This window comes from Scomber japonicus, chromosome 1 (assembly GCF_027409825.1).
Source record: "Scomber japonicus isolate fScoJap1 chromosome 1, fScoJap1.pri, whole genome shotgun sequence".
Lineage (NCBI taxonomy): Eukaryota > Metazoa > Chordata > Actinopteri > Scombriformes > Scombridae > Scomber > Scomber japonicus.
The window spans coordinates 6,131,289-6,155,236 of NC_070578.1; the positions used below are offsets into that span (position 1 = coordinate 6,131,289).

At 39.6% G+C, this 23,948-nt stretch overlaps 1 protein-coding gene across 1 annotated transcript in view; it reads right to left on the minus strand.

Moving 5' to 3' along the window:
- Positions 1 to 1,022: 1,022 nt before the first annotated feature.
- The window catches only part of LOC128357465 (plakophilin-3-like), a 32,762-nt gene continuing 9,836 nt past the window's right edge, over positions 1,023 to 23,948 (minus strand). Inside the window, exons 2-13 of the mRNA XM_053317823.1 lie at positions 22,049 to 22,137; positions 18,223 to 18,836; positions 17,342 to 17,465; positions 17,005 to 17,209; positions 16,747 to 16,906; positions 15,529 to 15,637; positions 13,804 to 13,968; positions 10,882 to 11,064; positions 10,520 to 10,673; positions 8,853 to 9,048; positions 8,385 to 8,472; positions 1,023 to 1,826 (exon numbers count right to left, since the gene is read on the minus strand). Of these exons, the coding sequence (XP_053173798.1) occupies positions 1,785 to 1,826; positions 8,385 to 8,472; positions 8,853 to 9,048; positions 10,520 to 10,673; positions 10,882 to 11,064; positions 13,804 to 13,968; positions 15,529 to 15,637; positions 16,747 to 16,906; positions 17,005 to 17,209; positions 17,342 to 17,465; positions 18,223 to 18,836; positions 22,049 to 22,137 (2,129 nt within the window). The 3' untranslated portion in view covers positions 1,023 to 1,784. The remainder of the gene's footprint in view (positions 1,827 to 8,384; positions 8,473 to 8,852; positions 9,049 to 10,519; positions 10,674 to 10,881; positions 11,065 to 13,803; positions 13,969 to 15,528; positions 15,638 to 16,746; positions 16,907 to 17,004; positions 17,210 to 17,341; positions 17,466 to 18,222; positions 18,837 to 22,048; positions 22,138 to 23,948) is intronic.

Here is a 23,948-nt window from a genome sequence, read left to right on the forward strand (position 1 = left end):
TAAAACACAAATAAATTTCATTCATCCTATTGAAGCATTTAGTGTTTTTTTCTTCAAAATGTATTTTAAAACTCCATCCAGTAAATTCACTGGATTATGTGTACAGGACATGAACATGCTTGCTGAGGCAAATTTGAACTACTTTACAAATATCCTTTATAGAATGAAATACTGTTTTAATAAACTGTTATAATCTGTATGCTGCATCACTTGTGTCTTCCCTGACTAAACACATACTTAAAACTATAAGGTTGATGTTAATGACGACTTGTATTTATAGTAAATCTAACGTGACATGAACACAGCATCACACTTTCTTGCTACAAAGCAAAATAAAATGAAGCCAGAGATGGTATCATGATAGTTAAATAAACCTAAATTTTTTCAAGTGACCTATGGTCCAAGTTGGACAGTCTTATGATCTTCTGGCTCTATTCCTATTTGTATAACTAACTACAGGCTTGTTCTAATTATAATAAGTCTTTTTCACCCCATCTCTGACCTTGGCTTGATTTGAAAGCTTTCTGTACAAAGACAAGACTAGGTGCTTTCGGACCGCAGGAACTTTTTATAGTTCTAAGAACTGTTGAAGGAACTTCCCCCTTCTTATTGTGTCCGCACTGCAGCAACTGGGAGCGATTATAGTTCTTAAAACACTGTTTTGAGGGACTTTCTAAGCCCCTACTTCAAGAGGAACCTTGAGTGACATAAATGTACATTCATTGGTCGAACACATGAGCCAATGCAGCATCAGCAACTGCCATTTTTAAAAACCTGTGTAAAACATAAGCCGTGTAAACAACAGCTCTTAACGTCAGCCTTAAAAAATGAAACTAAACATGGACAAATCGACCAACAGTGAAGTCCTGGCTATATTGAGCCTATATATGTGAAGATCTTTTTATAGTTGTATTTTTGTAAAGAAGTGACGTTGCTATTCCATCAACCGCCCAGCTTACGTTACTTTGGTGGTGCAAATGCAAACAGAAAAAAAGCCCTTGAGGGTATGTAGTTCTTGGGGGAGCTCCCCAGTGGATAGTTCCTCTCTGGGAGCACCCAGACTCGTTTGGTCCGAAAACACCTAATAACATGGTATGACTACACAAACTACAGCACATTCACAGCCACAAGTGCACACAAACAATATAGTCAGGCTGATGTATTAGTTTTCTGATATACAGGGTTAGGTTAACATGGCTGTGTCCATCTAACACAGAGGTGTTTGTGGGTGGGAAGCTGGTGAAGGATCATGTCCCTGATTTGTAAGTATGAAGGGGTACTGCCAACTTCAGCACACATCACACCCTCCCTGTGAGGCTTGCTGGCGAATCCAAGTGAACAGGGGAGAATCAGGGCATTCTGCACCTAACACTTTAAAATATAACTGAAATTTAGAACATAATTTATTTTATCAGCTACCAGCAAAAGTCCAAAATAAATGGAATTAGGGTCAGTGTAACAAGAAAAACATCAGTCAAAATCTAAATATACACACAGAGCATGTAACAATTTTTGGAGGGTGAAGTCCACTGTGTCTTTGAGCATTAGCAGTATAAGTTCACTTCACCACAGTCTATTTGTTGTAAGCCAAGCCAGGTTAACCACAAAACCACCAGAGATAGGACCTTTCGCTTTACTTGCTCCAGTCCATTTTATCTCCTCCTAGAAGTCCATCAGAGTAAGATCATCTGCACATTATATCCTTTTGTTCCTCTTCTATTCCTCACAGCAACCTTGACCCTTAAGGTCCAACGCTTGGAATTAATCATGTAATGTCCTGCAACTTAGATGGTGATATCTGTGAAATCTCGACGAGTGAATCCTTTCTGAAAGACATGAAGACACAATAGAAAAAATGTGTGAAAAAATGTTAAATTGTAAAGCCATAATATCTTTCACAATGTCTGCAGTCAGACCAGTGTCTTCCAATTATTTTCTTGTGATCCTTTTATCATGTGAACTTTTGAATGCAATAATAATTATATTATTATATTTCTTTATACTGGCAGTTTTTGTTTTAATTGACTGAACAGTATTAATTGATTTCTTGGAGGAACAAGATGAGAACACAACACTGTCCATATAAAGTTAGCAAACAGTCATTGATTACACATTCAGCAGACATGTAGCAACATTAACTTTTTTTGGAGTCATATTTGTGGACATGTCCAATATTCACTGTCCTTACAGCTCTGGTTTGATCCCCACCAACTCCTAAGGAAAATACTGTATCTGGCTCTTTGGCAGGGATTCCAAACTAAAGTGGTAAGACTGTAAAACCAAAATAATGAGATGAAAGACACAACAGTGATTTGTAGAGCTGAGGCAAGATCATTATCTGTGAGTTGAGCAACACCTTCCACATTAAACACAATGATTAAAAGAATTCTTCATATAAAACATCCATTAGTGCAACTTTGAAAAGTAAGTACACCTTGAAAATCCTTCTTGCACTGCCATCTCGTGGGGAATTTGTGCCTTAATGTTTTATAAAGGCATAGTAGTATATCATAGTTGGTTGTGCTCACATATTTTGTACTGAGGAAAGCTCATGGAGTGTCCAAATTTATAAATCTTCACCCTCTGGGAACCATGAATCACCAAAGCACATTACATGTTGATCTGTTCAGTAGTTTTCCAGATATCTCTGCTGGGGTCAGTTTGTTTTTATTGTAACTCATGAGGACAGCCCATCGTGTACAACAAGCTGTGTGCAAACTGCATGAGATTGGTTGAGGACACACACACAACAGGATATCTATCAAATGTACTAATTTCACCATGGCCACCCAGCAGATGGATAAACATGCAGCTTTTGTTTGCTGTGTCAAGTTCAGTTTGGTGGGGCCGGTGTATGTGTGAGTGTTTGGGGGCAGCAGGCGGGGGGTTTATACGGGAAGTACATAACAGAGTTCAGCAGCTGCCAAGTCCACCTAACCAAGCTCTCTTTTATTCATCCCAGAAGGCACAAAGGAGACAAACCCAAAATCACTCAGTCAGATTCTCTGCATTCTTGCTGAGAGGGATCACTCAAGAGCTAGAACTCAACAACACACAGGCCAAACAACGGCACTGATAGACACAAGTACAGTATTCAGGAAGTATAGCAGGGATCCCCACAAGAATGTAGAAAGTTGGAGTACAATTATAATGTTTGTTTGTTTTTTTAACTCAAAGAAATTTAGGATTGTTACACCTGTACACTTATTCAAGTGTAGTTAGGACGTTTTCTCATGTTATTTCCAGTTATAATAATTCCGCTAATACACAGCAGGCATTAGAGGAATAAAGTGTTATCCAATAGAATCAGTTTGGCATTCCACAGCAAAGTGATCCATCTATAAAAGGAGCTGCTTCTCCTGTTCGTGCCCAGGCTCCTGTAATCCTGTTAGCCACTCACTTTGAATCTTTATCAACTTCATAAACTGAGGATATCCAGTTTGTTCTCATAGTTATTTTAACAGATTTTTTTAGTTCAACCAAAATCATTAAGCACAGCATGTTGTTTTGTCTTCTTCATGAACTTAACAGCTTAATAACTCTAAAAACTCAAAATTGTTGCTTATCCTACACAGTTATAGAGCTACATTGCACTCAGGCAGCAACATTAAAGCTGTAATTAACATTTCTATATTAACACTGGAAAAATGTCAACCTGTTATGTGAAAGGGGTCAATCATAGTGACACACTCACAGAGAATTATCAACTGAAGGCATTTCCTTCAACTCTGTGGCATATTCATTAATTTTTTTGGTTTTCTGGCCTGTGACTTTACTGTTTTGGATCAGTTTCACTGCTCTTATCAGTGTTGTTTCCAGCTGCACCAGGCCACTGTTTTCAGTGAGAAGCTTTAAAGTGAAACATTTCCCAATCTCTAATTGTGTGTTACTTGGCAATATCAGCCAAAGAAAGTTTGATTTTTGCTTTTTCTCTAAAAGCAATTTGAGGTTGAGTTTAATGATTTGATTGTCTTTCTTGTAATTATATCACACTCACATAATTGTTTTGTAACTTAAAGGACCAGGACGTAGCATTTTATGACATCTAGTGGTGAGGTTGCAGATTGCAACCAACTGAATTTGAAGTTGAACTACTGGAGGTCAACAAAGACAAGATGTTCAGGCCAGAATGAGCCAGAAAATCAATATTGGACAAACTGGATGCTCATGGGTTTCTAATGTGTATCTTGGCAGAAATAATAGTCATGAATTTAAAAAAAATCAGTGTTTAAAGAACAATTTGCATTACCTTTTATTTTCCTAATGTGTGACATGACAGAAAATATTGAGTCACACAGAGAGGAGTTTAACTCAGAAATAATTGCTGTCAGCTACAGAGAAAATATTAGATTTTGCAGAACCTACTCTCCTTAGATAAGGACAGAGCCTAACAAGATTCAGCCTTTCAGAACAGAGCAAAGGAGTGGAGGAAGAGGAGACCAATGGGAGGAGAGGAGTGGAGGTCAAGTAGGATAAAAAGCGGATGTGGGCAGATATAAACTAGAAGACCATCTGGTGGAGACAGAAGTTGAAAGCACAATGTCAGCCAACACCCACACATTCTGCTCTCATTTGTCTTCAGACTTTACACACATACAGTTATATAAATACCATGGTAACAGTGTTTTACATTCTACATCTTAAATTTATTTGTAACTGTTTTAAAGGGCCATTAGGTGTGTTTCTACTGTCCTACTGCACGAATAGAACAAAGTTAATCTGTGGGGATTGATCATTGGTAGTCAAAGTCAAAGTTTAATGCTACTGTACTCTATTAAACTAGCTCATACGAATTCTTGTAGGTGTTTTTTTTAATTAGATTTAAATACTACCTAATTTATTTAACATAATGTGGAATAACAAACTAATTATAAAGTTGTTGGTTTATCAAAATATATATTTTCAACAACAAATGACAGCTAGGGACAACACAGTAAGTAATTGAAGTTATAGTTGGATAAGGCTATGATCTCTCCAGCTAGTATGCACTTGGTATAAAGGTCTTGCTTTAGCTGTATCTTTTTAAGCAAAAGAGAAGAAGCCATAAGGTTACTGCAGCTTGGCTTTGTTTGTTTCATTCATTTTTTGTGTTACTGGAAATGTTTCATGCTGCTTTCATGTCTAATATTCCTATTTTATATGAAAGTCCAACTTTGGATTTTATATGTAGTTTTTGCATTTTTAGCTTTATGGCACAGTATATGATGGGGGTAAACAATATCTTTTGTGGCGCAGTCACGACAACCTGAAGCTGGGTCCCTGAAAACACCCCTCATCAAACTTCAAAATGAACACCTCAAGTAAGAGGGTAACATAGACTTAGCAGAGGATGTAGGATACTTCCTGCAGCAGCTCAGGAAGTTCAGTCTGACTCAGGAGCAGCTGATTCTATTATTCACACCAATCACTGAGACTGCTTGTTGCACATGAATTACAGCCTGCCCATTGCAGAGGAACACTACAGTGGAAAATCAGGAAGCCTGAAAGAATTCAGTCAGTCTGCTCCACCCACCAAGACCTGTACACCTCCACTTACTGTAACATGTATCATTGTTACTCACACTACAGACTTTACTTTGTAATTCATAACAGCAGAAAACCCTATCCCTGATTACAAAAAATTGAAACATCCATCATACTGTCAAGAGGTAAACTAGCATTGCAATGTCCTAAAACCTAATTACATGACAGAAACCCACCTATTCCTAACCAATATTATAGCAGTTTTTAGGAACACATGGCACACTTTCCAAAATAGGCAGAGCTTGGTTGATCTGACAGTCTCAAACATGGCTAGGCTGATGTAAAACAAATGGTAGTGCTTGATACTATTAACCAAACCCTGTGCCAACAACAATGGAAAATATCACCAGAAGAATCATCATCATCATCATCATAAAAGCACATACAGAGGAAGCACTTGCACTCTCCAACAGGTAATTAAAGGTTTCCCACTAGAGGAGGTTTTGGAGTACACAGGAAGTGTACTCCAAAACAAACTGTATTATTACTATGTGCTTTAATATATGACATCATATATCCCAATATTAAGTGATTTGACAAATAATTTTCCTGATTAAATGTTTTGCTATATCACTCAGTCCTGTTCTGTATGTTTGCTTTGGCACTACATGTAAGCACCCTGAGCAATCACCTGTCATTATGATCCCTTGTAATTCCTTGTGAGCATACACGGCCTTTAAACATGATTGTGATTTAGATAATTTAGCTTATACATGTCCTATATATCCATCTTACATCTCACATTCAAAGGAATGTTTCACAGAGCAGAACTAATGAAGAGGCTGGAAAACCGTACTGAGTAATATCTAGACCCACCCCCTTCTCATGGGCAGTAATCCTGATTTATGAGGCCTGCACTTTTTGTTTTCGAACAAAAGCTCTGGACCCTTTGGGATTTCAAGACACCCCCCCCCCCAAAAAAAAGCATAAGAAACAGCCCCGAAGTAACACAGTTATCCAAAAACTGAAACTAAGCTTATGCCAGCTTCTAAACCAACTACTTGCTTACTTGAACCTTTACCAGCAAAGCCTTTCAAAGATCTCTGGCCTTCCTCTGTCTCCTCTGTCTCCTGTCTGAATAAAGTCTCTACTCCTGTTTGTGAGTGGTTTGATGTAAGTCTCTTTTGTGTACACGGGTAGTTGGTCCTGCCAGGTCTCCATGGTGATGGAGGTCGGCTCAAGTCCTATTCTGTTCTAATGGCACTTGGCATCCTCTTCATCACAATCTTCATATGTATTATAAATCCCTTATAATGTTGTTATCCTGTTCCATGCTGTATTTTTGTAATTTGTCCTTCTTCTATTTTTCCTCCTCTGTTGTTCTTCCTGAGATTTCTTCTACTCCCCCGCCCCATTTTTAGGGAGTGTTTCCGTATTCAAAACAAGGGTCTGAGGACAGATGATGTTGTTTTGCTGTCCGGACTGTAAAACTCTCTGAGGTTAAGTTGTGATATGTAATATTGGGCTCCACAACTAAAATGGACTATTGTTACCATCTCTGGATTTTAGCTGTCAGGAGAGCTCATGCTCGAATGACTACAATATCAGATTATTTCATCCAGTAGAAAATAGGACAAGTGAGAGTGAGGCATAATCTAAGGAAGAAAAAACATTAAAAACAGGAGCCCTGGCATATCACACTGAGGTTTGTGTCCTGAAAGCCTGAACCACAGTGCAAACACTGAGGGGATTTGTGTGAAGTAGTTGTTCAGTCTAAACTGAAGTGTAGCCGCACAGTGAGATAGCAGGACCAGACAGTGACAGCACTGTGGAGATAAGATAAAACACTGAGTGATGACAGAATGCACTCCTTTTCTCAAAATGTTGTAAAAAAGAAAACCTCAGTCAAATCTCTAGTGTGAGATACAGAGGCATTTAGGCAACCAACAACCCTCACTGCTGCTGCCTGACAGGAACCCTTCAGTTCTCTTCAGGGTAGTTGGTTCCAGTGGTTGGTTCATTGTTAGAAAGAGAGAGAAACTACTTCTGACATCAAATAATTCCCTGTAGTGTGAGGTCACATGGATTGGACGCTGCAGGTGCTCTATGGCAAGAAGCCCTGCCTCTGAATGAAGGAAGGTTTGTTATGATGACATTCTGTTCCGTTGATTGTAATGAGTAATGGTTTGAACTTCCCTTTCAAGGGTTGTGTTCAAGTAGGACTTTGTTAAAGTAATTCAATATTTCTATATTTACAATGAGTCAAAAAACTAAGTGTAATGAGAAAGGTGACACTCACAGAGAAGAACCTACACACACTTATCTCCAAACTCTACCAATCCATTTCAGCATCTTTCAGCTCATTGTTTTAGTTTCTGCCCACAATCAATGGGCAATCCAGTTAGACATTTCTCTGACCAAAACAGAGCTAAAAGGAGAGTGAAGATAGGACTTCAGTTTGTCATGTGCACACAACATTCCACATGAATGCCAGTGGTGCGCTGTGTCTGCTGAATGTGTAAATTGCCAATTTTCAACATGTTCACCATGACAGCATTACAAAATTGTGTTTTCAACTTAATGTATTAACAAAATACATGAATGTGGAATATGAAAGTTTTACACTTAGCTTATTGTTTACTTGTTCCAATTCATATTTAAAGTAAAACCTATATGTTGGTTTGGTATTATATGTATGGTGGTACTATATGAATGCTCAGAGAGCTATCAAAGTTCTTCAGACAAGATTAGAGCTCCGTCAGAAGTGAAGTCTGACCAGTTAGTTTTTGTAGAAATCTGTGCTTAGATTGGACTAGGAGTAAATTAGTTTAGTCAGTTTTGGACTGGAGTCTGGACATTTGGATGATTTTAATTCATGTATATGTTGTATGTCTCTGAGTATCAGTAGTTGTGTTTCTCACCTGTTTGAAGTCTCTGTGCAGCTTGTTGTACTGAAACATGTTGCTGAGGACAGTTGATGCTGCTCTGGCAGCTTTTAGACTCCCAGAGCTAAACCAAGATATAGAGACAGACTGTTAGAAAACAAGCTGGACTAACAGGGAGGAAATACCAGAGCAACACCACAAGACGAAACACAGAGATAAACACTTTAATATGACCTGCAAATGAAAGGTTCTATTTCAGACTGGCCAATGGAGAAGGCTGTGACAGCTCCAGAATATGTAATGAAACCATAAACAGGAAACAAAGGTCACTGAGAGATCACAGCTTTGGTCTGACTGATAATGATGAGCATAAAGAAAACGTTTTGGCTGCAGTTGTTACATGGCTTTAACCTTATTAGTGTGTTGATGATAATGCCATCATCCTGACTTCTGTTTCCTCGCTCTATGCTAATAGTTGAGGATTCCAGTGAAAGCTCATCCTACCTATGATCGTGGGACGTTTTGATGCCCATCAGTTTGGGAAGGCCGTTGAAGTATGCGATGTCACGAGCTGCCAGGGAACTACAGGTGACCAGGTGATTGAGGGCTCCACAGACGTTGACCACCACCTCCCCAGATGGTGTTTTCTGATGGCCATCGCTGGGCAGCTTGGCCACCATCACATTCACCATGTTCTTAGCTGCAAGGACCGAGATGAGAGTAAATGTCGTACAGAATAGTTTGTGTAAAGTAAGTAAATGTTCTGACTGTGCAGTGATTTGCTCGATCCATACTAGGGAATAAAAGTCTGGATATCTATACCTCTGTTGCACTGAATTTGGCCAATTTTAAGTCCCTTTTTTTACTTCAATTTTATGGAAGTTCAAAACTAGGCTACTCCAAAACTACGTCTGTGCTACAAATTTTCCAATTTAACTACTAGTTCATTTAAAATTGCACAATGAGGGTTGCATGCAAATAAAAGATTAAGAAAATTAAAACAATTAAGAATATTATAGAATGTTGTATTTGAGCTCTTAATGCAATAATTATCAAAGATGTCTTAATAAACAAACCAGATCAAAATGTTTCCAAAGCAAATGTCTACCTATATGCCAATGATAGTGTGATATACTGCTCTGTGTCTACATTAAACCAGGTTCTACAACTTGCTTAATATTGTTACTTAACATTGTACAATGATGTATATGTAATATAAAACTTGTTTTGAATGCTGACAAGACAAAAATCATTATGTTTTAATGTTTAAATGTTAGATAATTCCTTCTCATTTAAGCCTAACATTCAGCAACTGGTGAAAAAACTAAAGTTGAAATTGGGTTTCAAATAGTCTTCCTTTTCCTTTGCGGCGAGAAAGGAGACTTGTTGCTGCCACCTTTATGTCTGTGCTTAACAATAATGTTGTTATATACATGTATGCATCTTTGTGATGCCTACACACGTAAGGTACGTGGAGCACTGTGATTTATTACAAATGTCAAAGACCTTACTCCCCATTGCTTTTTGTATGCTCAGGCTAGCTGGTATGCCTTGTCCACCCGTAGACTTAACCATCAGCATATTCTTATTTATAAGGCTATTCTTTGACTGCTTCCTTCCTACCTATCAACCTCCTACAAAGTATGGGAAATAATTATTTTTGCTCCCAAGACTTACTCCTACTAACTGCCCCCAACGCCTGTACTGAACTGGGATAAAGGGTGTTTAAGCATACTGCTTCTGGTTGGAATCAGTCGCAAAATTACCAGAACCAATACCATTACTTTTTAAAATATCAACTAAACTTCTTTAAAGTGTTGTCTTAACATAAGCTGTACAAGAACTTTGCCTAAATAAATAGATAATATAATTGTGATGTCTTACAAACTGTTGTGCAAAAAAACCCCAGTGGTCATATCAATAAAGGCACTGCAGCAGACAATGCTTTCCAGTAGAGACACTGTACATAAGCATGTTTTTAACATTACTGTGGTATTAAGTGATTGTAATGTATGCAATAAGGTACTCTTACTCCTGAATGACAACAGCATCACAGGTTGTTACTACACCTCTTTAAATAAGTCAAACACAGACAGCCCAGCCCTGAGAGGACTAGAATACCTTCAGTGCATTTTCATCATGGCTGTCATGGGTCCTAATTTGCATCTTACCTATGTGGTCCTTGTTGGAGGAATGCTTGGCCAGGTTTCTCAGAAGTCCAGTCAGAGGTTTCAGCTCCGATTCATTATCAGTGTCTAACAGTTCCAGCAGGATGGGCAGCATCCTCTCCTGCTCCAAAATCACACCACCCAGCACTGATGCCCACTGACAGAGAGAGGCAGAGAGCACATGAGCCTCAACTCACAATTATGTGCAACTGTTGGTTTTCTTGCTGAATAATCCACAGCAACCAAAAGGCACACAGCCAGTGCATTTTGGAATAAGAATATACATGAATAGTCTATATTACTGTGTGTGTGTGTGTGTGTGTGTGTGTGTTTGTGTGTGTGTGTGAGAGAGAGAGAGATCCTACCCTGGCATCTCCTGCAGTGATATTTTGCAGGGCTCCTATGGCGGCCTCACGGCTGGTGGAGCTGCTGTCGCTGTTTTGCAGAACAAGCTTGTACAGTGTCACTATCTTAGGGTGCCAGAGCCACTCAGCCCCCTTAGGCTGACGGGACACCTCAGAAAGTATGGTCAGATTCTGGTTACGCTGCTGTGGAAGAGGTAAAAGAGAGAGAAAAGTCTGGGTGACATTGGTAGGACGACAGATAACAGTAATCATGTCTTTGTATTGTATCATGAACTTTTAGAACTATTACCTCCAGAAATCTGAAGAGAAACATTACATTTATCTACAAATAAGGACCTTTCCTCTACACTGCCATAGTATCTCATCTCCTAAACGGCTTACTTACAATTTTGTGTGCATTAAAATAACAAGCCTAAATGTAAGATTTGTTACTGATTATGTCAAATATATTCCATGACATGAGTAGGAGCTGTTCTTATTATTCTTTAAGCCTGGACAAAAACATAGAAGCAATATGTGGATGGGAATCACTATCAACAAGTACTTTTGGGAAATACACATTTGTTTTCCCTATTAAGAAGATCAACAATACTCTCTGTTAAATATGAAGCTGGAGTGTGGAGAATGTGACCTTAGAATAAAGACTGGAGACAGCTTGCCTGCCTCTGTCCAAAGTACAAAGTCAAAGTGCAAAATTAACATGTCTTACATTGGTTCATTGACCATTTACTTGACCTATAGACATAAGAGTGCTATTTATGTTCTCATCAGTTAACATGAAAGCAAATTATTACTAAAAATGACCAGCTATTCCTTTACAATATTTTGATTATTGGATATAATTTCCAATGTCACCATAATATTTCAAAGTAATTCTATGATATCATGTCATTAGTATAGTATTTATAAGTTTATGACATGTTTTCCTTAGTCTTGATTCATTGTGTTTTATTTCCATATTGTACAATCAAATGCAGCTACTTAAGCTAGTTAATTAAATGGCCATCACTGTCAGTTTATCACCATGAATCAAGACATTATAAAGTCTAAAACCAAGTCTTACCAATATAGCCTACTGTATTTTTTTCAGTTTTTGGTACAACTGAATTTGGCATGATTGTGGTGTCACAGATCAACGTATCACCAAAAACTTCATGATTCATCCTCTGGAGACCATGAACATCTCCATGAAAATGTCATGACAATGTGGTCATTGGTTTTGAAGATATTCATCTTTTGGACCAATAGTTAGGAAAATTTGACCTGTCAGTGGCACTAACTGAAAAGGTCAAGGAGTCATTAGGCGTCATCCTTTGGAAAGTCTGAATTTTCATAACTCTTCTGATGATCTCTAAGCAAGAGGTTTCATATGTGAAAAGAAGTATAAAAATCATATAACTCCCTCTAAAGGACTACGTGAACATACATAAAACTGTGGGTCTCCATTAGTCTCCTGTGCCTGCTATTGAAAAGAGTAATGTGATCTGCTGGTTTCTATGTGTTGTAGTGTTGTATTGAAAACAGATCCTCCCTGTGGACCTGGGGCCACTTCTAGAGTTTCTATCTGCTTGGCCACTCATTATCAGTCTATCAGCTCTAACTGAGACACCTGAGAGAAGCCTGACCTGTTCTATATCAACAGTATGACCTAAAGCTTGACTTTTTGGTGCTAGATAAATAAAACATTTTGTGTGAAAGCATAAATCCCTCGTGTAAAAATGACTCGTGCATTAAAATTTCAAAATAAGAGTGGTGAGTCTGATTGTGCGAGTTGCAGTGAGTGGCAGTATCATTTATCCAAAGCAGGTCATTATATGATACACACAGCCTGTATACAACACAGGCAGCTATCCACCCGCAAAATGGGTTGCTCCCTTGACTTCTAAACAATGAGTATGTTATTAAGCCAACAACTGAGAGCATGATGGAAAATGGAGGGATGGATGGTGTTGTTGTCTGTAGGACTCCAAAAGAGTCAAATGATATAAATGGTCTCAAGCATTCTAGAGATGACTCTCCAGTCACAAACCTGCATCCTTGACCTTTAGGCCACTACCAAACTAAAACTGGGTAAATGAACAATACAAAAGTAATTCTTCTAAGTGATGATTTTATGTCAGTGCATGCAGATTCAGGTTCAGAAACTTTATTGTCTGTTGTGACAGAAAATCATGTTAGATGTGGCTCGGCATCCAAACTCTGACATACAATACATCCTCCTAAAAACATTATTATAGTGATATTATAGTAAATTATAGTGCATAATAATGCATTAACCATAAAATCACCTATAGTTTCCTTGATTAAGAGCTGGTACTATGATAAACAATATTTGATATAAAAAATGTTTAACAAAACTTTCAAACTACTATTTCAAATGAACTTTTTACACTACATAATATTTTATTTAAATTTTTACTACAAAGATAAAGCCTTTTACTGTATTATCACTGATTTTTTTTGTATCTATTTAGGAGAATGATTTGTAAATTAAAACAGATGTCTTTTACCTGAAAATACAAATTGAGTGGGGACCACTAAAGGGATAGGGCAGCACATATGATGCCTGACAGATGAAACCTAGGGCAAAGACAAATCCTGAGCCCACTCGCTACAGCTCTGCTTGATTTCTTTACTAAAATCTCTCTGAACATGGTCTTCTTCATGAGCTGCCTTCAATAATACACTCAGCAACGAGCTAAACAACAGTGATTGAGTGCTTTGCTGACTTTCTTTGCCTCAGGCAGGAGGTTTATAAGACCTTTTACACAGCAAACAGCTGCCTGCTGCTGCTGGACACAAGGCTGCTGAGTGCTGGGAGACCTAACCAAAACAGTAACATTGTGGGGCGTAATATTCTGGAATTCATTATCTGGCTGGGTATACACAACTGGGATTTGCAACAATTCTGATGAATTTTACCTCGCTGTGTTTTTTGTTATACAAGGTGAAGCAGCCAATAGCCTCGCTGTCCCTGGATGCAGAGTCTCTTGTCGGGCCCTCCAGGCGGTGCCGTACTGAGGGAGGAAGCTCCTGGTACAGCTGGTAGGACAGATTCCTCAACACACACAGTGAGTTCTCCACACCCTACACACAGCGAGAGAGAGAGAGACGAATGGAGATTTGAGAAAAAGTAGAGAAAGTGGACAGTTTGTATTAAAATTGGCAATAAATAACTAACCTGAGTAGGGGCTGACACATGTACACAGCATTACATTTACACAGGGTAAAACAAGCTGGTAAGCTCATTCAATGATAATATGAAACCTGATCTGAATGCCAGTTGTCTTTTAATATTTAACAAGTTACTGAGGTGCAGAGACATCTCCCTGCTTTCACTGTTGCTTTGTCAAACTCAAGCTAAAATCATGGCAACATTTTTGATACTGAGAAAAAACACAAAGCAGTATGCAATACACACTCCTACTAATGCAATGGAATCCTGAATTAATCTCCTGGTATCAGATGTCACTATTGCTCAATGAGTGGAGGGGAAGGATGTTAACTGAGAGTGTTCAATACTCCCAGTGACCCAAAAATAAACTCATACATTGAGCAATTGAAACTGTTACAGTATAGTTAATTAATGGAAAATGTACAGTAATATGCAAAGATAAATCAAAATTTGGTCAAAGATGGGTAGTCAAGAAAAGGCATCCAAACAACATTTCTTGGTTTTTAGAGTTAAAATACAACAAGATCAAAAGGCTGTGTTTTTCTCACACGGGGTTAATGTGAGCCTGAATCCGGATGAATAGTCCACAACCCATGAATGTATAAAGTCAACTGGATACAGCATCGGAGGCATTGATAACTCAATTTTGTGAAGTTTGGAAAATGTCCTGGGAATTGATAGAGGAATTAAGGTGAATATATTGAAAGTAGATCTGCCAAGACGGAGCTGTTGACAACTATGAGCAGTGTTGTCTGAAATCATAGACATGGTAAGGACTTTTTTGCTGCTCTTAAATGATTTTGACATTTAATGCCACAAAATGTTAACAGTAAGAGCTACCGTTTATTCAGAACCTGATTTTGGTGGATGGTTTAGATCAAGTTGGACATTTCCACCACAGTCACAATATATTTTCAGTCTTAAAACCAAGGAAAGTGAGGTCTCCGTCCAATCAGATACAGGAGGGGTTCATGTTGATCTTGCAGAAAAGCGGCACATTTGTCAATCATTTACCAGTTGGTTAAAGGTTTATCCACGTCTAAAAAGTCATTTGGGTCTGGCGTCTGTTGGCAGAGCTCCTTTTTCTAAAATAGCCCCTGTTGCGATGTGCCAGACAAGTGAAGAAGAATGCGGGCTGGTTTGCAAGGCTGGCATTCTGTCACTGATGTGTCATTTACAGCTGTGGTGCTGAACACTTTCTGCTGTTGTGTGCTGGTGCTAAGCAGCCATCGCTGTGGTGCTGCTATTGGAGGAGCAAATATTCACGCCATGGGATGCATACTAAGTGACACATCTTAGAGCTCATGTACCACACTAACACACTAACATTACCAAGTGTAGCTCCTTACAAGCCTTTTTGTCTGGTTAACTCTAACTTTGGTATCAGAGCTCACAGCTGTTTAGGTTTTAATGGGCCAGTTTCTTGCCGATGTAGCGTAGCAATTGATGATAGAGATTTTCAAGTGAGTTACCTTGTCATCTGCCCTGTCTTCTTGTTGAATGTATAAAACCAAGGAGTCCACCAGGCCTCGCATATCTCTCATCTTCTGTCTCGTCCTCTCATTCACTGAGCTCAAGTTCCTACACACAAATACACACACACAAACATACAGATAGAGTCAAACCCAGTCAGGTCTAATGCAGAAGGTAATGAAACTGTCTAAGGTGCATGTTATTTACCGTTTTCTACCAAAAGGAATCTCTGGCCTTTCAGTGATTTTAACACACACTTGAAGGTCTGTTAGGTCGCTTCAGTAGCACCTTCAACTCAGTGTCAAATTACCAGCTTAAAAGCAGTTTTTTGGAAGATTATTTGACTTGCATGTAAATGTACCTAATGATTTGAAACCTCTGAAAGGCTCCGACAAGCTTTACGAGGTGTAACCTACAAATAACTTCAGATCTATGCAACTTGCTTGTGTGGGAGAACCAAGCAATAAAAATCTAAATGGGTTTGTAAGGAGGTAACACTGCACAAGTTTCACTGTCCTCTGGTGTGTGGATGCCGGTTTGTGGAACAAGTTGCTCTTTAACCACAACTAAGGAGAGTAGCAATATTTATCAGTAGCAAAATGTAAAGTTAAATTAGCAAAGAGGACCTTAGCGTAACAGGTTATAGACAGTAGGAAACATTGCTCACAACCAGCTTATCTCTTCTGTTTCCTATACTCTGCAGAGGAAGTAACATTCCAATCAGCCTCATTTCTACGTCTGTGTTTAGTGCTAATTAGCAAAAGTTAGCATATTGACATGTAACTGTGACCATGTTGTCATGCTGACACTAGCTACATTCACAGTGCCGCTGTGCCCAAATAGAGCAGGGTCAAAGCTACTGGTGAGGGTACAGTGGTCATGTGTAAATGGTAGAGTGTACAGAAGATACACAAATACTCAAAATACTCTGTAGGGTTTAGTTCAACAGTAAAAAGATGTCCTTGGTGGTTGGGGTTTTGCTGGGTACATTTGGACTGGTGACCTCAGTATTTGTAAAATCCTGACTATGGCCCTGAGGTGAAGCCAAACACGGCTGCTTGCATGGTTGTTGCAGGCTGTACTCTTTTGCTTTCTGTGGTATCCCAAAAGAATTTCAAGAACATTTGTGACAATTCAAACTGTCTAACTCATACATAAGATCAAAACCATAAATAGGCACACGATAGAGAGTGGAGCGGGGTCTTCTGTGGTGTTACCTGAGGCAGCCGGTGGTGTTGTTAAAGATGTCTCTCTCAGACGGGCTGAGTGGGATGCTGCCGCTCAGAGGAATCAGTACTTTCTCTGTCAGATCTGATAAAGCTTCTTTGGACAGCTTCTCCTTCAGATTGTCTCTGGAGGACAGATTCCACAGTACACCTGCAGCCACAACAGCATTGTCAGTATGTAAGTGACTAATACACATAAACAACACCTGCATTATGTGGTTGAATTGTAAGTTATTAGACTATTATTACCAGTGATGTTCTTTCGAAGCTCATCGTCGGGTACGCTCAGGATGCTGACGAGACGCGCCACTCCACCGGCGTCTATGAGAGCCACCTTGTTGTCGATGTTTTCATAGATGAGGTTCCGTGTGGCGCCAGTGGCAAAGCGCTGCACTTCCTGGTTGTCACTGGAGAAAAGCTCAACCAGAGCTGGAACACCGTGTAGAACCCGAACCTGAGGTGATACAGAAACAAGAAACACAACATACTGTTAATACACACATATAAGAGGTGCTGATGGTGAGTATATAACCACATAAAACGAATGAAACATATAATTACAGATAATCAAATGTAAAATAGTTACCTGTTTTTTAGCATCATTGCTATGGTAACACTGGTGTTGTATATATGCAGCTCCCAGAACTTGTAAGGCAGTGTCCGACTCAGACAGATACCTGACAGCTGTAGGCATATCCAGACCATGCATCCTACACACACACACACACACACACACACACACACACACACACACACACACACACACACACACACACACACACACACACACACACACACACACACACACACACTGGGTGTTTATTGTCTAGGTATAACATCCTGTCAAAAAAAAACCATGTCATACCAATAACATGCTGCTAGCTGGTCATATGGAAGCTGTGGGAGCTAGACTGGCTTTCAAATTTTTATCTTTAGGTTTTTCTTTTTTTTCCAGCAGGGAAAGTTGATGTTTATTCTATTCTGACTCAGGCAGCTTAAAATGCCTTTGAAACACATGCTCATATAGTTAGGTCTCCCACTATGAATGGAAGAATGCATGTATGCTGACTGCAAGCAATTGTCTCATATTGAGTAATGAATCTTCCTAATGTTGCTCAGATCACATAGTGAATTAAATAATGTACACACAGTTAGTTAGGGGAAGTAATTGAAGCCCAAGTGGACCATATAATGTACAATACATCAAGTGTTTGTCAACTGCTCAACTAAAAATCAAAATCTAGGTCATGGATTCTGTTTTTACTCTAGTTAACCCCAGACATCAACTGTGAATCCATCTAGACATCTAGATAGACTCTCACAGCTGTTCTTTACACTTTTAGGAGATCTACTCACATTCTCAGGCAGCAGCATATCCTTTCTAAGAAATTCATATATTTGGTGGTTATAAAAAAGCCTGATTCAGTTCAGTGGAGGGTTAGGGTTAACTGGTGCATTATGTCTTACCCTCCCAGTGGGTCGTTGCTGTGAATCGATGCTCCATCCAAAACATCCGCTCCTTTCCCAACACTCCTCACACTGCGCAGCGAGGCTGCCCGGTGCAGGGAGGCTTGGTACTGTCCTGTCCCAAAACCATGACTGGCCCTGGAGACATGCTGCTTCCACTGCGTCCCCCAGCCATCCCCTGCCATGGGGACCCCCCTGCCAGGCCCCATCATGCCATCCTGGCCATAACCAGAGTTGTGCTGCTGGTAGTGCTGCTGGCGGTTGGTGATGCGGCTGATGGTGCGGTGAGAGGGGCCTTTGTAGGTATACTGGTACGGTATCTCCTCTTCCTGCCAGTACCCTCTTCCCTGGGCCAGTGTTCCACTGAGGCTGCGCCTTAGGGCTCCGGGGGAAGGCACTTGGTAGGAGGTGTTCTCTGGGGGAGCCAACACAGTTAGAGGAAGTGCCTCCTGGTCTGCCTGGCACAGCGACTTAGATCGTCTGCTTCTGCTCTGTGATTGGGTGGCCTGGTAGCTGCTATGGACCATGCTGGCTCCTGAATGGTTCACCTTGGAACTGCTTTCCACAGCAGAGCGAGAGGAGTAACCAGAGGAGCGCAGGGGCACTGTGGGTACCTGCAGGAGGTGTGGAGATAAATCAAAGGTTAGCAGATACATGGCTGGCTAAATAGCCCAACAGAAAGAAGAAAGTCCACACACATTAAAATCTGCTTGCAAATACTGGTTTTATGTGATAACCAGGTGAGAGACATTTCAAGCAAATTGCTTCTTCTTCTGGGTCTGAAGAAGAGCAACTAGTTTTGTACTTTTGTTTTTTTAGTGTTTTGTTTTGGATGTGTGCGTCTACCACACATCTACCACCTTTTAATATCATGGATAAACAGATAAATACACTTTTCTAAAGTTCTGGTATGAAAAGGCAAATTTTCAACACAACTCCCTTAATACTGAGGGTTTATCTTACAGTACAAGGAAGCAGAAACATGGTCACAGCTTACACAAGAAACAATAGCTGAGGCTGGAGAAATTCATCCAAACAGTGAAAAGATGGTGCAAGATTTTTCCATATTCAACGCCTCCTTCATTAAAAGCTGAAGGAAGCTCACTGTGGCTGCCTCATTATTGGATTGCTCCCTTAAGAGAAAAACAGACAAATGTCCTGTTGATATTTATCTTTTGTCTGGTCATTGTTCTGAATTCGGTCAGCACGGCAGGACTTCCATTTTCCTTCTCATAGACAATTAGACCAGGAGTAACGGGGGAAGCATTGTTCGTGCAAGATACTGGCTCATTGCGTGCTTTCAAGTGTGTGTGTGTGTGTGTGTGTGTGTGTGTGTGTGTGTGTGTGCGCGTGTGTGCGCGCACAGTTAAAAAATGGTCAGAGACAAACACTGTCCAAAAGTTTTAGAAATTGTAAAATAATGTTTCAAATCATTAGTTAAAAAACAAATACTTAGTGTACTTCAACATGGTCATTATGTGTGTCATTTTGATCACCATGTTGTCATGCAAAATCTAGAATTAAATTTCATGTTCAAACCCTGCACTCACCCAAGATCCCAGTTGGGGACATGGTGACATCACCATAACAATGTCTGACAGGGCAAGAAACACTAGCAGTGAGGTGGCTGTTTAAGCAGCGTGAAATGAATTCATGTTCATCAGTCAAACTCCCGCCCACGGTTGGAATTTCCCACTGTGGTCATCAGCTGTGTGTACTTCCCGCCTGGTTTAAACACCAAAACTGTGCCAAGAGCACCAATGCTATGCTAGGAAAATACCCAGATGCTCTAGTATTCATTACGGGGGATTTTTATCAGTTACAGGCTGGACCATGTTTTCTCATCATTTAAACATAATTCTGATATTGCTGCATGGAAAGAAAATGTTTTTGACTTGTGTTATAAGAATATATACAATTCTTAAACCACTGCTGGATTCAGCAGACCATAACAATGTCCTTCTGCTTCCACAATACACACAAGTACTGAAACGCCATAAACCACCTTGCAATGCACCAACTGGACTGTATTTTAAAGCAATTTGAATGTGAGGGTTGAGGTCATCAAGCTTTGTATAGCGACTACCATCCCAGCCAAAACTTAAAGCCAAAACTTAAAAAAATGCCCTAACTCCAGACCATGGATGACCCCTCATATAAAACAAGGACTGTTTTCCCTCAAAGCCGTTAACGTCTCTGTGAAACATGAAATCCAGAAAGAAAAAGGACAAATTAGAAGAGTACTTAGCAGCATGAATACCAGTCAAGCCTTTCAGAAGGTGGGACTCAGCGGGGCTTTAGAGAATTTCTCCACACTGCAACCATCCTAACCCTCTGAAAAACATTTACCATAATTCCTGTTTACATCCAAATCAATGTCACCAAGATGAAAGAGTTCATCTTTAACACCCACAATAGACTCACTACCCCTTACAACCAAACTTCTATCAGCAGCCAGCCAGTGGAGATAGTGGATAACTTTAAGGACTATCCTGGACAATAAACTTACTTTGATCACCACATCACGGACATCCATAAATGCAGCCAACAAAGGCTGTATGCTATCTGCAAATGTAGGACTCTCTCGGTCAAACCACGCCTCCTGCTTTTTCTGTACCAAAGCATTATTGAACCCATCCCCCTCTACTGCACGTCCTGCTATTTCACAATGGTCATCCACACCAACAGAATCAAGCTCCTGAAAGTCACTATCATATCTTCTAAAATAATCCCCAACTTGTCAGCCGTCATTGAAACTGCAACCACTCGCAAACCTGACCATAGCACATGATCCCTGCCACACCCTCACCCACATGCTTCACCCTTCTCTCCTCTGGCTGCTGATAAAGACAACCACTCACCCAAAAAACACACTTTGGGAATAGTTTTGTGCCTTCAGCTATCCTGTTTTAAATAGCCTGTGTACTGTGTAACCGACTTGTAGTTATGTGATGTTCTCGTCTGTTTATACCCTGTTTTATAACTTGTTACTTGTGTACAGACAGAGTCTTCTGGTCTTCTACAAAGGACAATAATGCATGTATCTCATTCTGAATTGATTTCAGTATATTTAGACTCTTTTAGGCCAAGAACAAATACATTGACCTAGGATGGCTATCAGTATTGGTGCCTGTAAGATACCTTATTTTGGTGAATAAAAATATATGTGGCCCATTTTCTCTAAAGCTTTCCATAATCATTCAGTGCCACAAACACATTTTGGTTTGGAATAAAAATATGATATTGAGGTTTGCTGACCAGCTCAATGACGGATTCATTATTTCTCCACCAGAATTTCATTCCTGGCACTTTGAGGGTTCTGAAAGAGCATTTAGATGTGCATCTTTGAAATACATTTGATACAAGCTGGCCAGGCTGGCCAGGCCAGCCATTAACAATTACCTGAATGAAAGAAACCACTATAGGGTCTCTTGATAGGACAGCCCTGATCTCAAAAAGACATAAATTCTAATCAAACAGAATTATCTTGTAACACTCAACGATGTAATTGATTTGTAATTTCATGAATTTATAATAATGCAGTCCACAAAAAACTCCAAAGAAAAGACCATCAGTGAAACTTAAGACTGTCTTTCTGGCCACAATAACGGTTCACGTGACAACATACATGTAAACATACAAACTTGAAGTTGATATGAGGTGAATCTTTTTGTGTTCTCTTAACAGTGTTTACTTGGCAATTTCCCCCTGTTTCCTGTCTATGGGCTAAGCTTCACTAAACATATTCTGGACCTAGAAAATCTCAGTTCAGTGACAGGGTGTTTCTTGAAATATATCAGCATTAATGCAGAATTGTTGTGCTCACCGCTATGATACGGCTGGGTGTGTGTATCATGGATCTGGAACTGAAGCCATGGCTGTGAGTGTAGCTCTTTGCTGCAGGGAAACTGTACTCTGGACAAAGAGAAGAAAGATAAAATGTTAGTGTGATGAAAGAGACAAGCAACAATCAGGGACAGATAAGGACAACACTCCTCGTGACAATCTGCTGTGAAACTTAGCTTAGTGCAACAATAAATAATGCAGTTAATTACATTTGACCAGGAGATAATCATGTCCTGCAGTATGATATCATCAGTTGTTTGGAAAATGTCTAATTGATGGATTGAGATTATCCTAACATCTAGCAGTAATGACACTGTGCAAATTGTAACTGCAATCAACAATTTGACAGCCAAGCTCTAAAGAAACAAAAGCATACAAAAGCAATGTAGTGCAGATTATACAGTATATAATTTATTGGAGATTCTGCCTTTAGTGGTAAAATATATGCGGCTGTATGGCAGACTTTTTAAAGAACTCTTACATTTGAGATGGGTGTGTGCTAACCATACTCAGTGTTTATTTAACATCATTCTCAACCATTGTTCAGAGTGTGCTGAATTGTATCCACGGAAAGCCTCTCCATTTTGTCGGAGGTAGTATCCAAATTGCAAGAGAATGAGATGTAAGAGTATACAACCATGCTAGTGGTACTGTGCAGCTGTACTTAAGCGTACACAAATATTAAGATGCTATTGCTCATCTTTACAAGTTAACCATATTAGTTTTGTGACTTATTTAACATGTATACCCAATTTCATGGTACTCCATTGTAGTTGTCAAATTCAACTTACTGGTAGCATTAAAGGAAAAGTCAGGGAATCCACCACAGTCATAAAACACATCATTGCATGAATGTCTGTACAAAGGTTTCCACCAATTCATCTATTCCAGTTCAAAGTCTCTGTCATTCTCGGGGGATCATGAATGTCCGTCCATCTGATAGTCTTTGAGATATTTCTGTGTGAACCAAAGTGGGGGATCAGTTCAGTGTTGGAACTGAATCAAATTACGACACAATGGATAGTAAAAATAGCAGTATTTGTTGTGAAATATCAGCATGCAGTATGAAAGATTACGATCATGTAAACAGGACAGTCTACACATTTAAAGGTCTTTGTGTAATGGAGGTTGGGCAGATAGCAGATGGATTCACTTAACCTCACAGATGGAAATAATGTACATAGACATGGAGACATTTATTGAAGGAATTTAATACACACTGTAACCACATGCATGAACATTTTATGTACTGACGGACTACCCTAAGGAACTTGAAGTGAGCTGAACAGAGAGAGGAAGGGGAGCTTTGCCTGAACTTAATGACTTGAAGAAAACAACACGCATCGTCCACTCCAGCAGGACGGAAGGAAGGAGGGAGGAGACGCTGTCGGGAGGGGAGCTGGGCTGCATGCCTGAATGTAAGCATCACCAGGTCAGATGTCAGGGAAGGTATGCTCATACAAGACCACCACAATCTATAGTGTACAGAGCCCCAACAGCATATAAACAGTAATATATGATCTTTCTATACATAGCTACACAACCACAGAGACTACTAAAGCCATTACATACATAGCCTCTATCTATCTACACTCATCCTGACTTTTAGCTCACAATCAAAATACAAACCTATGCTGCCAGTTACAACACATCTGGAACCAACAATTCTTTGGATTTTTTGCTTAAAAAATGACACTAGCAATGAATCAGTTATCCAAATAGTTGCATATTAATATTCTGTCTATTGACTAATCAATTAACTGACCAATTGCTCTGCCTCAGGGCACAGGGTTCTGCTTTTCAACAAAAAAGCAATTCCAGTCAAGTCAGGACAGGAACAGCTATGGTGATTTTGTTGTAGCAGCCAAACTGCTGGTTTG